Source organism: Quercus robur, chromosome 11 (genome assembly GCF_932294415.1).
Source record: "Quercus robur chromosome 11, dhQueRobu3.1, whole genome shotgun sequence".
Taxonomy (NCBI): domain Eukaryota; kingdom Viridiplantae; phylum Streptophyta; class Magnoliopsida; order Fagales; family Fagaceae; genus Quercus; species Quercus robur.
In genome coordinates this window covers 27122692-27138684 of record NC_065544.1, presented here as the reverse complement: position 1 = coordinate 27138684, position 15993 = coordinate 27122692, and the positions used below count along the sequence as shown (strand labels likewise).

The following is a 15993-nucleotide window of genomic DNA, read 5'->3' as shown; positions in this document are numbered from 1 at the left end:
TTGCCTTCACCTCATCAATGAGGATACGAACGACCGAGGTTGATCCCAATCCCCGGCAGTTCCAAGCGAGTAAGCTCATTGAGCTCGACGGTGCTGCCTCGCAGCCACCGCCTCTCTGCCATCCGATACGTTTTCCCCTTTTGGGGTTTTTAAGACCTAAGTCTTCCCTTTCCTGCGTTTCAGATCAATGACGTTTGTGTCTAGTTCATCTATAGGGGTTGGGCCCTCCCGTTTTAGCTTTATTGGGCGTGCATCAACCACTTTCTCCTTAGCTTTGCCCGTTCTTTCAATCCTCTTCCAGTGACTGCTGCTTGGGCCCAGCTTTTCAGCAACCCAGCCTATCTCCTTATCACAACACATTGCCATCGGGCCCACCTCAGAACAGTCCATTTGTTTATTTTCGCTTGTCTTAAAGTTTGGCGCCAAAGCAAATTCGAACCTTGGACTTTCCTCCTGATGGGTCGCTTTCTCCCAGTACATACTTTCGCCTTTGTTAATTGGACACTGCACCACGTCTGCATCCCCCTTTCCCAAAACAATCATACAACTTTCTGGGATTTCCTCACACAAATCGTTCTTTCCATTCCCCTGATAATTCTCAGATTTACTTTCTAACTTGTCTAGTTCCCTTGTTGTATGTTCTATGTTACGGTCTCCCAAGCCCAAAAGGTTTGACCTTGACGTCACCCCGACTAACGAGGTCCCCGGCGGCACATGAGGTTCCTTTGCCGTCCTCATTCCTCTGTTAGGTTCTGCACTTCCTCTGTTTTCCGACCTCTCCTTGTTTCTCGAATTGGTGGAGTCCCCTCCTGCTTTCCTCATAGGTTCACCTCTCATCCAAGCGCCGTATTGAAGGTCTTCAATGGCTGGAATAATACCATTCTCCTTTCTAACCAAACAGTCCTTCAGGTCATGGTCTAACATGCCACAACAGTAGCAAAAGTTGGGCAAACGCTCGTACTTAAAGTTGACCCGCCTTGCCGTACCTTCCTCGATGGAAATCCTTTTCCCCCTAATCAGCTTCCTTGAAATATCTATTTTTACTCGGACTCGGAGATATTTACTCCACTAGACTCCAAACTCCATTACATCCACCTCAAGGACTCGCCGAGACTGGCACCAATAACCAAACCAGTCTCCCTTGTGCTACTTTTAAGAGGTAGGTTATGGATCTGCACCCAAAGAGGAGACCACTTCAGCACTAGGTCTTTAGGAACCTTGTCGCCTTCAAATTCCTGTAAGAGTACCAGATTTTTCTCATAATTCCACAGACACATATCTAGAACTTTCCTTTTGTCTCTCTCATCGTCAAACTCCACAAGAAATAAATCCTCCTCTATCTCTGAAACCTTAACATTTCTTTTTGGTTTCCAGAGCATTCTCAAGTTCTTTCTTAACGCGTCAAGAATAATGCATCTGCGAGAAAGCACTCTCATGACCAGGCAATATTTGCCTCTTTCTGTTGCTGCCTTAGTGCAGCTGTTTCCCAGCATTAAGCTCTCATCTTCCTCCTCTGTGAAAGTTAACTTTTGCCATAAAGCTTCTAGTTCGTCGGCCATAGTAGTTAGACCGTAATGGGGACAATAAGAAACTGATCATTGACAAGAATCAAGATACATTAAATGTCTATTGCGCGCGCACACACACATAGTATACACCCAGTTTTTTGAACTAAAATGGTGACTTCTTTCTAAGTTTCTGAACGTGGTGAGGGTGTAAAATAGACATTTTAACACTAACACGATTTCTATGTTTATTAAACCATTTGCTGAGGCCTTCGGTAGTAACATATATACATTCTCCGCATCAAAGTTGTCCATAATAAATTCAGCAGCCCTTCTTCCAACATCATTGAGCAATGGAGTTAATGCCACTGACAAGACAACGATAACTAGAGCAGCTTCTTAAGCTCAAGTGGTAGTACACCAAGCCTGCTTCCAAGAACGAGAAAATTCTCTAAGAAAAGGCAAATATGGAATGCTTAGTCTGAGAAGAGTTGTAAATCAAACTAAATTATGACTCATCTGTTTGCAAGAGAAAATACTACAAATCCAGACTTGCCTCCTTAATAGTCAGTCCACCACGAGGAACTATTGTTGTTATGATCAGTTTCTTAAAGGCGATCAAACCTGTGTATTCGGCCACTCTTGGACATGAAGCTGCAAAAACAGGAAAAAATGATGGCTAAACTGCAAAATTTTCATATGCATGTGGGATCCACTTGTTAGTGAGAGAGTGGGTGCATAAGCTTGGTGCAGAAGATATTTTCTCTAGCTAGTCTTAATAGTGATTAGTGAGTTAAAAGAACCAATGCAATTAGGAATGACAACGAGGAAGGGCAGGCCCAAAAGATGGAATCTTCACTCCTATTTCACATAATTTTGTCTTACCTCATCCTCATCCTGTATGACATGGAAAACTTCCTTACTCCATCCCCTCTCATTGGGGCTCCACCTTGTAAAATTTTACTTCATTATAATTTGCCTTACAACTATTACAATTTTTTTAATAAAACTTGTCTCATTAATATAAATATAATTAAAAATTGAAATTACAAATAAATTTATCTCTTCAAATCAAACAAGTTTTCAGCAATAACTGAATAATATTATTCAAGTATTTAACAAGATAGTATCTCAACGAGAACAAAAATCTAATTGAGAGAGAGAGAGAGAGAGAGTTTTAAAGTTTGTTATCCAAAATATTATTCTTTCTCTTTATAAGATAAAATTTAATGAATAATAATCATATATATAACCAAAGGTGGGAGAGAATCAAATTAAATCTAAAATTGGAGTATAATTTTATGCCATATGTCCTATATAATTTCTTAAATTTTCTGCAACTATTTACTTACATTACGAAAATCAAGGAGTCCAATTTAATTCTGATAATTTTTTGTGCTAAATGAGTTATTAAGTGATAAAACCATAGAATCAAAATTAATAAACCCCCTTCTTAAAAAAAATTAGGGTCATGCTAACGAGTGCCCTTAGGGCACTCATTAATAAACCATTTTAGGAAAGTTTTGATACCATTTTAATGGAAAATGAAAAAAAGCTGTCAAAATATTAATTACTTTTTTTTTATTTCCCATAAAAAATTTCTTTAAATGGATTATTAACCAGTGTCCTAAAAGCACTCGTTAGCATTTCTCAAAAAATTAAACCTTAAAACAATCACCATCATTTATTAATTTTTCTTTTTATTATTATACAAACCAATATATAACTCGTGCATATGCACAGTACAATTAAAAACAATCATAATTATATACATATATGGGTTCAAGTTATACTTGATATAAAAGTTACACATTTTTTAAGTCATAAATAGGTTTTACCATTTTTTTTTTGGGGAATATACACATGAGTTTACTATTTTTACTTTTTTTTTTGGTTTATTGGGTTTTTGATGGTTTATTTATATTACACTCTTCATCTTTTGCATAATTGCCATAATATTAACTCACTTAGAACAAAAATTTTAAAAACTTAGATAGGACACATAGCACAAAATTAGTCAACAATTGTAATCCAATTTAGAATCTAATTGGATTTTTTCTCAACTCTGGCTTTAATTACTATATACTAGTGTATAACTTGTGCATATGCATGATAGAATAAAAAACAATCACAATTACACTTATATATAAGTTCAAATTATACCTAATGTAAAAGATATGCATTTTATAAGTCATAGATTTATACATGAGTTAGACTCCTTTTTTTGTGGATATGGACGAGTTTACTCTTTTTTAATTGAGTTTTAATGATTTATTTATATTAAACTCTTTGTCTTTTGTACAACATTAACTCATTTAGAAAAAAAAATTTAAAAAACTTAGATAAAACACATGGCACAAAATTAGATTACAATTGGAATTCAAATTACAATCTTTTTTTTTTTTTTTTAATTTCTCCTGATTTTCTCCTGATTTTTAATTATTTAAATAAACAAAATTAATATTTGAATTGATAAAATGAAAAGATAAAAAGAATGTCAGGAAGGGAGAGGGCAAGTATGAGAAATAAAAGTAAAAAAGAGGGGTAAAATGGGTAAGAAAAAGAAAAGTGTTTTCATTTAGAAAACTCAATGAGAACTAAAGAAACCGAGTTTAATAGGCTGAGAGTAGTGAGAAGCACTTCCCAAATACCAACTAACCGTTAGTTTTTAGGGTTTGGATTTTTGAATTTATAAATAAAACTCCCTCTGTTTTGTTTTCTGAGACTCAGAGTTGGAGAAACTGGGATGGACTTGAACCCAACGCAACCCTTTTCATTCAAACTCAACTAGCCGTTACTCTCACAGAGTGCCACCGGCCTCAGCCCCCATAATCATATATATACGACGATCCCCCGTTTTACATTTTCTTGCTTCTCACTAACACCCATAATTCATTCAACAAACCCTCTCTCCCTCTGTGTCTCTTCTTTCTTTCTCTTTGTCAATCAAATTTCCTTTTTTCTCTCTCTCTCTCTCTCTCTGGAGATGGAGAAAAAAGAAATTTTGGTGTCTAAAATTTTGCTCAGAATTCCGTTCATCGACTCCCAATCCAGGTTCAGATCTGGGTATAATTTCAAACCCATTTGGGGTGCCTATAGAAGAAGATCAAACTTTGTATCTAATTCTAAACCCCAATCTCAATCCCACTCTGATCCCCACATTCCAATTTTGAATCTCAAAAGGAAGAGGGATTATGGGTTTCTGCCAGATCTTCTTGCTAACGCTAAACCCCATTTGGATGTGGGTTCTGATCTTAGTGAAAATCCAAAGCCCCACAAGATCAAACGGTTGAAAATAATCCCACCCAAAAAGCCTCCTCACTCCTGCTCTGCCACACTCATAATTCATGATATGGAGGGTCATGCTAATACTGTTGCTCCCATTTGGTCCTCTTTTGACGCCTTGGTTGAGGTTGCATCTGTAGAAATAGAGAAATTTGACTAGTTTGCAAGATTGATACAAGAGAAGGCTCTCAAGAAGCCAATCTTTACCCAGGTCAAGAGCGTTGCTGTTCAAAAGAGACCAAGAATTGGAGATGTGGATGATCAAGATTGGATTTTGGAATTGGAAACTAAGAAACAGAGGGCAATGGTTGGGCAAGAAAAGGTCTTGGGCTCTGCTTTTTCGGTTCAAGATTGGGGTTTGGGTTTGTAAGCCAAGAAAAAGAAGCAGTGCTCGATGCTAATCAAGAAAGCGATTGTGGATCCAAACCCGCCACCCATCCTACCTCTAGAGTTCAAGGATGTGATCAATACATTGAATGGGCGTGATGAATTGATGGTGATATAGAAAAAGCTGTTCATGACTAATATAACAGAGGGTAACAACCGGTTTTCAACACTTCTGAGACAAAACAAATTCATGAAGCTATGGGTTTTTTTTTTTTTTTTTTTTAAATTTGTGTTCAAATTTTATAGTCTACTTTCTCGTAGATTTCAATTATGTATATTAGTGCATGTATGTCGTCAACCTCCAATTGATAATCAATATATATATATATATACATATATTAGTTCTCTTTGTTTGTATTTATATCAACATATTATTTCATTTAATTAAGCAATAAAGTAAATGTATATATTAATTTTTAATAATTGTGTATTAATTATCTATAAGATAAAGAGAAAAAGGCATTAAAGGGATGCCCGTGAAAAGACAAAGAAATGGTGAAGTTATGACATAGAGAGTTGTTTCATGGGCATTGTATGATTAACATAAAAATGAAACAAAGAAACACATATTTATGAGCTGAGAATGCAACATAAGACATTGATTAAGCAGTCAAGAAACAACTTTTTCATGAATGAGAAGGTCAAAATGAGATTTTTGAGAGAGAGTTCAACTTTGATGAGGAAGCTCTTTGAAGAACATCAGAAATAGGATTCTCTCCATAATTCTTCTCCAAACCAAAGTAGCTTCTGTTTTTTTTTTTGCAAGCATCTTTGCAGAACATGTTACAAAGTGACATTGTCAGGTTTACCATCAACTGCCCTCTAGTGTTTTCTTAGGATAACCTTGTTGAGATGTGCACCAGCCTTCAATTGGTGAACTACAGAAGCTGTCTAATGCTTTTCTGCTAGGCACGTTCATTGACTGTTGCTTTTGATAGCAGTTGAGCTGATTGAGTCTAAAACATGGCAAGCAATTGTGTAGGATTTTAAAACAGAGATACTAGTAGGTGGAGGCTCTTAAGAAAATTGTTCATATGTTTTTTAGTAACCTAACATACCATAATTTGAGAAAGAATTTTACGCAGTTGAGGCTTTTCAGTTGAAAGATAGTTTAGTTCTTCATCATTAAATGAAACGGAATAGTTGTCGTGGGGGTATTTAATGCCTTGTTTGGTTTTAAAAAATGGTCACTCATAACACCCCACCCCGTTTGGCACCATTACTCAATATTTTTCAACTATTTGTGGGCCCCATACATGTACCTTGTGCAGCTTTTGCTTTTTTTTTTTTTTTTTTTCCTTCAACCCCCAGTACCCAAACTCACCGAACCAGTGAAAAAAAAAAAAAAAAAAAAAGAAGAAGAAGAAGAAGAAGAAGGAAGAATTGAAGACTGAATCAGTGAAAAAAAAAAAGAAGAAGAAGAAACCCAAAAACCCGAAAGAAGGAAAGAAAAAGAAAAAAAAAAAAAAAGAAGAAGGAAGAATTGAAGACCGAATCAATGAGAAAAAAAAAAGTGAAGAAGAAGAAACCTAGAAACCCGAAAAAAAAAAAAAAAAAAAAAAAAAAAAAAAAACCCAGAAACCTGAAAGAAGGAAAGAAAAGAAAAAAAAAAAAGGAGAAGAAGAAGAAACCCAGAAACCCGAAAAAAAAAAAAAAAAAAAAAAACCCAGAAACCTGAAAGAAGGAAAGAAAAAAAAAAAAAAAAAGGAGAAGAAGAAGAAACCCAGAAATCCAAAAAAAAAAAAAAAAAAAAAAAAAGAAAAAGAAAAAAAGGAAGAATTGTAGACCGAACCAGTGAAGAAAAAAAAAAAGGAAGAAGAAGAAGAATGAACGCAAGAGAAGAAAGGAATTAAAAAAAAAGAGTCAAAGGTCAAAAGTTGTGGCTGTGGGTCCCTCCATGTATGTTTAATTACTTTCAGTTTCCATAACTCATAACTTAAAAATCAGAGAATTGAGTGATGAAAACTAAATCACGGATCATAAGTCATGGAGTCCAAACAAGTGCTCTTCCGTGGGCCCCACCAGTTTTGGATCATGAGTTATGAAAACAGGACGATATCACTCAAAACTCTCCTAATCCAAACATCACCTAAGCTTCTCAACTTTCAGTGTCAGCCCTATCAAAACTAGAATTTTTTATTGAAACAGTTTAAATAGAGTTTTTTTTTTTTTTTTTCCCTTAGAGGAAAAGATCGTTTGGTTAGTGCTTGTCTGCATAATCCAGGCCATGTATTTGGACATTTTTCTGGCTGTATTCTCCTAGGACAATGCCTAACAGGCAACAGCATACATGGTGTATAATCAATAATGCCTTGCTATTAGACACCAGAATGGAAACCACAAGCGAGAAACAATTTACTATAGAAAATTACAAGTTATAATTTATAAAATCTTGTATCCAAAATAAAGTGACTTTTATCCTTGCATTCCAGTGCCAGTCCAATAGAGTTCAACATGCAAAGCTTGGTTTAGTCATAGATTTAGTGTCTCACATACAATACTAAATCTGCTGGAATCTTTCCTCGTTTTAAATTTAAATAGCACAGATCCATGATTCGGATTCATCAGTAACAAGTTTGTCTCCAAGAGAAATATCCTAGAGTGACTATGATAAACTATTTATACTTTATACAAGAGATTTATAGATAAAATTTAGATTACAGACCAGCAATACAGACTGCAATAAAAAATGATAAATAAAAAAATTAAACCACTCAAAATGTCTGACATGTCAAGCCTTCACTATCACCCCGTGAAAAAATAAGGCCTCCTTATGAAAAAATGACAGATCAAAAGGCAATTTGAAGTAAGAGCTCAGATTTTACTTTCTTGTTACAATTCGACATTGGGATCTTGTCACTTCCTGCCACAAATAAAAGGAGAAGTAGGCTTTTACCCATCAGAGAGCCCTGAAATCATTCAAATCTCTGTTCACATTGCCTCCAGCTTCTCATTTAGACCTTGATACTCACTTCTTAGATCTTGGTCAACTTTCGTGCGTGGAAATGTTGGCAGTTTCAATTTTTAAATTGATGCACCCTTTTCAATGTTCATCCCCTGTCTCCAAGCTATAACGGATCAGTTCTGACAAGATATCAACCCATGTGTCAGGGACACCAGGTAAGCACCAGTGCATGCAGTCCTGACCCCATATTGCCACTGCATCCTTCTTTCCCAACCAAATTGCCGGGTGTGCATCTGCTCTGAACTCACTCAAATGTGTCAGGTCAAGCCGTTGAATCTCTGTGCCTCGCAAAACTTCTTCAATCAGATGATTCAGATACCTTGCTTCTTTGTTCACACCATTGTTGCTGGGATCAAACCACAAGTCAAGCTGCCCAGGTATCAGTATCTAATCTGCTCAGAAAAGGAAAAGGGGAGTGGGGAAAAGAAAAACCATCTGTGTGTATATATATATATATATACTTTTTTTTTCCCCATTTTAACAAATTTTAACTTTAAAAAGTACATCTTGATTTTTTTTTTTCAAGCCAAGGCAAGAAATTGAAATCTTCGTCTAGAACCCCAATATTAGTTGATGAAAACTTGAAAGACATACAAGGTATTGAATATGATTTTAATATGAAACCATGATAATATTGTTATTGTCAGATAAAATCTTGGTAAGAAGGCACAAAAGTGTGAAGAACCATCATCAATTCATACCTGGGATTCCTTCAGTGGCTCATTGAACAAGCAGCTACCATTTTGATTCCACTCACCACCATAAAAATGCCTAGGTGATTGCAAACGCCAGAACTTGAGTGTCTTGCTTGGAACTTTTTTTTGTATATAGGAGACCATATTCTCAAGAACAAGTTTAAGTCCGTCCAGCATCTCGAGGGGAGGAGATATCGGTTGCCCAGCATGATAAAATACAAGAGGTCTCTCTTTAGGGAATTTATCATAGCCCCACCTATTCAAGACCAAATCAAAAGGAATATTCAGAAAGCTGCCAATTTATAAGAGGCCACACTGCCACAGCTGCAGATCATCTCATAAGGGTGCCAATTAAAGGCTTAAGTGTCTTGAATTAAAAAGAAATGAAAGCACTGCAGTTTACAATACCAGCTTGAGAAATTTCTAGCCACTTTTTACTTCTTCTTTTTTTCCCCTCATTAAAATTATACTATTTTACTCCTATTCTAGTAGCAATGCTACTCTACCATCTGCCTTCCAGCTTCATTCTTTTTCTTTCTTTCTTTTCAAGTTATCCCCAATTCCCCATACCAGGACCAGATCATTTCATTTTGATTCATATGATTATTTCTACCAGTTACATTTGACAAACCAAGATCTTCCTTTTACAGACTTTAATCATCTTATTTCATTTCTGGTGTAGACTCCTCAAGTAAACATGTTAGAAGAATTAAATAATTAAAGATGGAGAAAAAATACTTATGCCTGATGATATATGAATTAAATTATTTCTAACTTGATGTCATGCCTTCATTTGGTTGCCATATGAAATAAATGGTTTTGGCTACACCAACATTAAATGTCAAGCTTTGAGTTTACCACCAAGTTAGGCTACACCTGCTTAACAAGGATACAACAATTCATATTGAGGCTCAAAAGGGTCCAAGAAGTTTGACTCAGAATATATCAAAAACATATACACGAAAAGAACAATTAGTAAGGACAACAATACTGGTGCACAATGCTGCTAAACAAGACAAAATTAGTAATTTCATTACTTGCTCATGTACTATGACAAAACATCATACTGTAAAGGTTTTCTTTTTTTCTTTTGGCTAGGTAATAAAGTAGATTCCAGTTGTGAACTTGCCAAGAATATAAGTACTAGAGACCAAAAGACCCTCTTCATTATAAATCAAACTTTCTATTTTATATCAATGCACATGATACGTCAAATCAATTATAATACAGATATAAAACAAAATAGTCCAGTGAACTACATCTTCTATGAATTAACAAAAACAAAAGGAAATTACCAATGGCCAGTATTGAAAACAAGGACATCATAGAAGTCAGTGATGTTGACCCAATCATCTGCAGGAATATCCACGTCAACTCGATGTATTCCTTTCAGTCCACCTTGATCGCCAACTGTTGACTGTTTTGGCTGCCACCTTTGTTTAATCAGTTATGAGCATGTAAGGTTTCCATTTTTCAAAAATTATAAAAGATTTAATGCATCTTTATCTAAGATTTTAAACAAGGACACCATGGGAACCCCCTAAAAAGGTTTTTCTTTTTCCTCTCCCGCTTTCTATATGACTGACTGCATGCTTTTGGAATTTGCATTGTGATTCTTTACTGGACGTGGACTGCATTGCACTTATGAATTTTTTTAGTGTAACTTGATGGGAGGATGTTTTATAATCATCCTGTGTATTAATTCTTTTTTTTAATACAAATTTTCACTTATTAAAACAAGGTCCCATATTTATATTGTAATCGTCTCAACAATTTTAATTGAATCATAAACAACTGGGAAAAAAAAAGGTGGTGGGGGGAGGGGGGGGAACTAAGCAACAAACTCATCTAATCCACACTCAACACAGCACCTAACCACACACGCAAGCAATGAAGCTAGAAGTTAGATAAAGTAAGCCACACATGCAACAAATGAAGCTCAAATTTGAATAAATTTTACTTCTAGCATTATCTGTATAATTAAGGGAGAAAAGGTAATAACAAGCAAAAAAGAGATCAACAAAGATCAGTGCTCTATATCAATTGCACCTTCTTGTCCCAAGATAATGGGATCATGGGATCAAGGACAAGGGTGTAGCCTTGATTTCATCCATGTCACCATTATATTATATGTTATTGAGAGTAAAAAGAAAAGATCAACCAAGATGCAATTGTAATTTTGATTTCGTCAATATCACCGGGATATTATATGTTAAAATCTTTAGTAGGAAGTTAAGAACATACATCTAACTTATCATGGATTTCTTGTTACAGCCAGCACTTAATTCAGAAAGTCCACAAAAAATTTACCGCATTATTATCATATAATAAAATATGTAGAAAGTTCTTTTTCAGTACACATCATCAATCACACAGCAGGCCATTTGGAAACTAATGGAAAACAGGAAAGCACATTATTTAACATTGTTATCTAGAGAATTCTAACATACCTATCCATTTTTAAAACCCAAGTCATCAACAAAAATAGTAAACTATGCATTCATGCAATCCTAATATAAGTGACACTGGCAAATTGAATCTTTTTTAATCATTATAAAAGCCCACATATATGCTATATCTCATCATGTACTCTAGTATTAATCTCACTACAATATCAATAGCAATAGCACAAAAATATGATTCTGCTATTTTAGTGATCCATTAGCCATCACATCAAAACCAAAAATGAAAGCATTGCACAACGCAAGCTCAAAAGCGCTCCAAAAAATAAATCTTCTTCTTTATTAGTATTATTTAACATTGTTACCTAGAGAATTTTAATATACCTATCCATTTTTAAAACCTAAGTCATCAACAAAAACAGTGACCTATGCATTCATGAAATCCTAATGCATGTGACACTGGAATGAACCATTTTTTATCATTATAAAAACCTGCATTTAAACAATCCATGTCAATCAAAGTGATGTTTGCTACATCTATAAACATGTCCATGAGCATTAGTTTCACAACAATATCAATATCATTAGTACAACAATGTATTTCTCCTACTATAGTGATCCATTATAGCCATCATATTAATGCAAATTCACTTCATTAAATAAATCGATAAACAAAACAAACAAACTCTCTAAAAGCACTCCAAAGGCAAAATCTTTTTTACTCATTATAAAAAAGCGCATATATATGCTGCAAAAAGTTCATCATGTCCATTAGTATTAATCTCACTACTTATCAACAGCAATACAACAATATGTTTCAACTATTAGTGATCCATTATAGCCATCACATTAAACCAAAATTTCAAAGCACTGAACGATGCAATATCAATAGCAATACAAGTATACAACAATATGTTTCAACTATTAGTGATCCATTATAGCCATCACATTAAACCAAAATTTGAACGCATTGAACAATGCAATAATAATAGCAATACAATAATATGTTTTAACTACTAGTGATCCATTATACTATCACATTAATCCAAATTTGAAAGCACTGAACAATGCAAGGCTCAAAAGCACTCCAAAAATGAAATCTTACTTGTATTTGGCGAGCAAAACAGCACGGTGATAGGCCACAGTGACATTAAACTTGGGAAAATAAGCACCTTTCCAAGCACCTTTCCTCTTCCACTTCTTGGCACCCATGTCAGCCACTCTAAGCACACACAAGAAAGACACCAAAAAGTTCTCATTCAGTGAGTCCCCAACAAACCCAATATTCCTGTTCCTCATCAGACCCAGGAACCGGGTCGGGTCAACCCGGGGCAAAGTGCATGATTCGGGTACCCATTTCCAAGAATTGATGAGACCCATGTTTTGTCTTTGGCTCTTGAGACAGTTCCATGCGTTTCTGTGAAAAGGGCACGTGTGGTTGTAGAGAGGTTGACGGGTCGGGTCGAGGACCCATTTGCCTTCGAAGAGGTTACAAGGTGGTGAGGGTTGGGTTTGAGAGAGGAGATTGAAGTAGAAGGTGAGGAGGAGGAGAGTGAGGAAGATGAGACATGGGAAGAGGTGGGAGATGAGCTTAGGAGGCATCGTTGATCATCGTCTATGGCCCCAAAGAAACAGAGTCTGTGAATTGAAAATGATGACTGGGATTGGCTGGATCTGAATACAGGACTATAATGTGCATAAAATGTTGTAAAGAATGTTTGTGCATTATGTTATGTTGTATAGTTATGGTTTTGTTGTTAAAGATAAATTATAAATTAGAAATTCATCCTATTATTTTAAAATAAAATAAATAAAAAAATTCATCCCTGAAATTTTACTTTTTTTTTAAAAAAAATCAATCAATCTTGTCCCTCAAGGCCTCTAATTTTTTTATGTTTTTTTAAATCGTAAAGCCCAAACTTTGATTTGGGTTCAATGTGGGCCAATAACTTTTAACTTTTAGTATTTTGTCTAAACCTAAAAAAATAAATAATTAAAAAAAAAAAACTAGCTTTTAACTTTTTATTACATCTTTAACATAAATAATTTTCAAAAGTTATATTTAATAATAAATACCACATAAATAAGCTATGACAACTAGATATTAAATTCTTAATCAAACATGGTGTTTTTTTTTTCTTTTCTTTTCTTTTAATTGGATGGTTGGGCAAGCCAACTCTAAACCTAGGCCACCATTTAGGCTATGGCCTAGAGCCTCCCAACTAGAGAAAGACCCTTAAATAATTAAATATAAGAAAATTAGGTCTAAAAAATTATGGCTTAATAGAAATCCAATTCAATCACAACTAAATGAATTGCTCATATTAAAAAGTAAGAATAAGGGCCTTTAAATTTAAAAAAAAGGTATAAAATCAAATATTATACATTTTATTTCTCCACTTCTAAGAAGGTCCAGAAAATTTAAGGATTAAAACAAATTCAACCAATCAGTGAATTAGTCGTATTAGTTTGTAAAAATAATAGTTTTTTATTGATAAATTTTTAATATAAAATATTGATTAAATATTCATATTTAAGTTGATTATAAATATAGAAAGGCCCATTTAAAATGGCCACCTTAGGCCTCTAGTTGTTTTGGGTTGGCCTGAATTATTAGAGGAGGTATTTAAAACCTGCAAATCTCTACTAAAAATACTAGAAGATATAAGTTGAGTTAAAAAGGCTCTTGATAAGCGATTGTTGCATAGTTTTGAAAGAAAAAAAAAATCACTTTTGAAAAAAAAAATCAACTAATATATAATTATAAGAAAATTACTATAAAAAAAATTCTTTGGTAAATTAAAACTACTCTTAAGTTTTTAGAACAATTCTATTGTAAGTTCTTGAAATCAAGTAAAACTTAAGTCTACTATCTTTTTGACACGTGTTATCATCTTGGTGGGTCTGGTACAATTGGACACTAGACCTAAATCAAATCTCTTAAAATCTCACTGTTTTAAAAAAAATTTGTATTGGATTGGCAGATTCAGTTGAGAATCAAACTCAAAATTGGTCCAGTTAAAACTAGGAAAATCAACAAAAAACCAGTAAAAAACTAAAAATCTAGAGTTGGTCTCTTTTTCAATTCTTTGACTGTTTCAATTTTTAAAGGGTATTTGGTCATTTGGTTATTATAGGAGGGTACTTCTGGCAAAGTAAATGTTTGTAATGATTTGAGGATATTTTTGATGAAGTAAATTGCATTTAGTGGACATCGTTATCACATATTCACAATCAAAGTACACCACCGTAAACACTTAAAAAGGGGAGGGGGGGGGGGAGGGGGGGGGGTGTGTTGTGAAGAACAAGTATAAACTATTATTCTTTCTTCTAAGGTGGAGTTTGGATTGAGTTTCCCAGTTTGCATTTGCGGGGTAAGAACAAGTATAAACTATTATTCTTTCTTTCTTCTAAGGTGGAGTTTGGATTGAGTTTCCCAGTTTGCATTTGCGGGGTCTCATGCACTATTCACAGAACTCGCAAATACCTTTTTTTTTTCAACAAAAACAACTTTAAAACTGGGTCCCACGGCATTATTCACACATTTAAAAATTATTTTGTTACAGTGTTTTCAATTTTCAGTAATAAGTGATATCCAAACAAACCTTAAAAAAAAAAAAACTTCTTTTTTTTTTTAAGGGAAAAACCCAACTACTAAAATGGTTAAAATTACAATCTATTTTCCCATATAGATAGATAGTAGAGAGATGGAGGTGGTGTTTGAATCACATATATTAGACACTACAAAAATACTAGGCTATTACTTGAACCCCACATCAATTTTACTTAAAAAAAACACTTACAAGCAATTAATTTTTTTAAAATCAACTTACAAATTAATTTGATAATGAATATTTTTGTTAGATTCATTTGATAATGATTTTTTTTTTTTTGAGAATCCGTCCAAATTTCTTTAAAAATTTAAGTAAAAAGCTCATTAGCTAAAACAAAAGTATCGATGTCTAGAGGAACAGATTCCATCCAGACAGTTAAAGAACAAAATCTAGCTCTCATTTGATAATGAATATGATGGATGCAATTTCAACACATAATAAATGAAATATTTTGTTTATAAAAAAAAAATAAACGAAATATTTTAATTATTATTTTGTGATTGGTAAGATGTTAGTTTATATTTATAAAACTTATTTAGTATACAATTAATAGCCCCATTGCTTAAGAGAATATGTTGTGTGTAGTATAACTTATTCTACCCTCCCTTAAAAGTTATCATGACTTTTGAGTCAAGTTATGACGTTCTTTTGTATTATAACCCATTTTCCTTTCCCTTGTATGTGTTTGTTTCTAAAAAAAAAAAAAAATTGAAATACTCCAATTAAGAGGAAATTATTGTGTACTCTCGGAGTACCATAAATGCGTACTCCTTCCTGTCACATGAATGGTGGGTCCCGCTAATTAAATTCATGGTAGGACCTACCATTTATGTGAGAGGGAGGAATACACATTTATGGTACTTCGGGAATATCTAATAATTTTTTCCCAATTAAGAGTCTTATGAGTTATGACTCAACAGATATTAGAGATATCTTTAGTTCAAACTCTTCTCTCACAACTATCAAATAATAATAATAATAATAATAAAAGCCTCTAGAAACTAAAGTGAGATGCAAGTTTGTAACATCCAATTAAGCTATGCCACATATGTAAAAGGAGGCTTATAATATAGGGTGAAGGGTGGTCCACTCCAGGTTCAAAGACTCAAGGCACAATAGCCCATTCAGTCCCAGCTTCTA

General features: G+C 34.1%; 1 protein-coding gene across 1 annotated transcript; it reads right to left on the bottom strand.

Moving 5' to 3' along the window:
* Positions 1-7670: 7670 nt before the first annotated feature.
* LOC126707582 (protein trichome birefringence-like 12) lies at positions 7671-12940 on the bottom strand. The gene is made up of 4 exons (XM_050407298.1): positions 12345-12940; positions 10133-10270; positions 8844-9093; positions 7671-8511 (listed from the first exon to the last, which is right to left on the bottom strand). Exons 1-4 carry the CDS (start codon positions 12839-12841, stop codon positions 8221-8223), a joined length of 1176 nt encoding a protein of 391 aa, XP_050263255.1. The 5' UTR covers positions 12842-12940; the 3' UTR covers positions 7671-8220.
* Positions 12941-15993: the final 3053 nt, after the last annotated feature.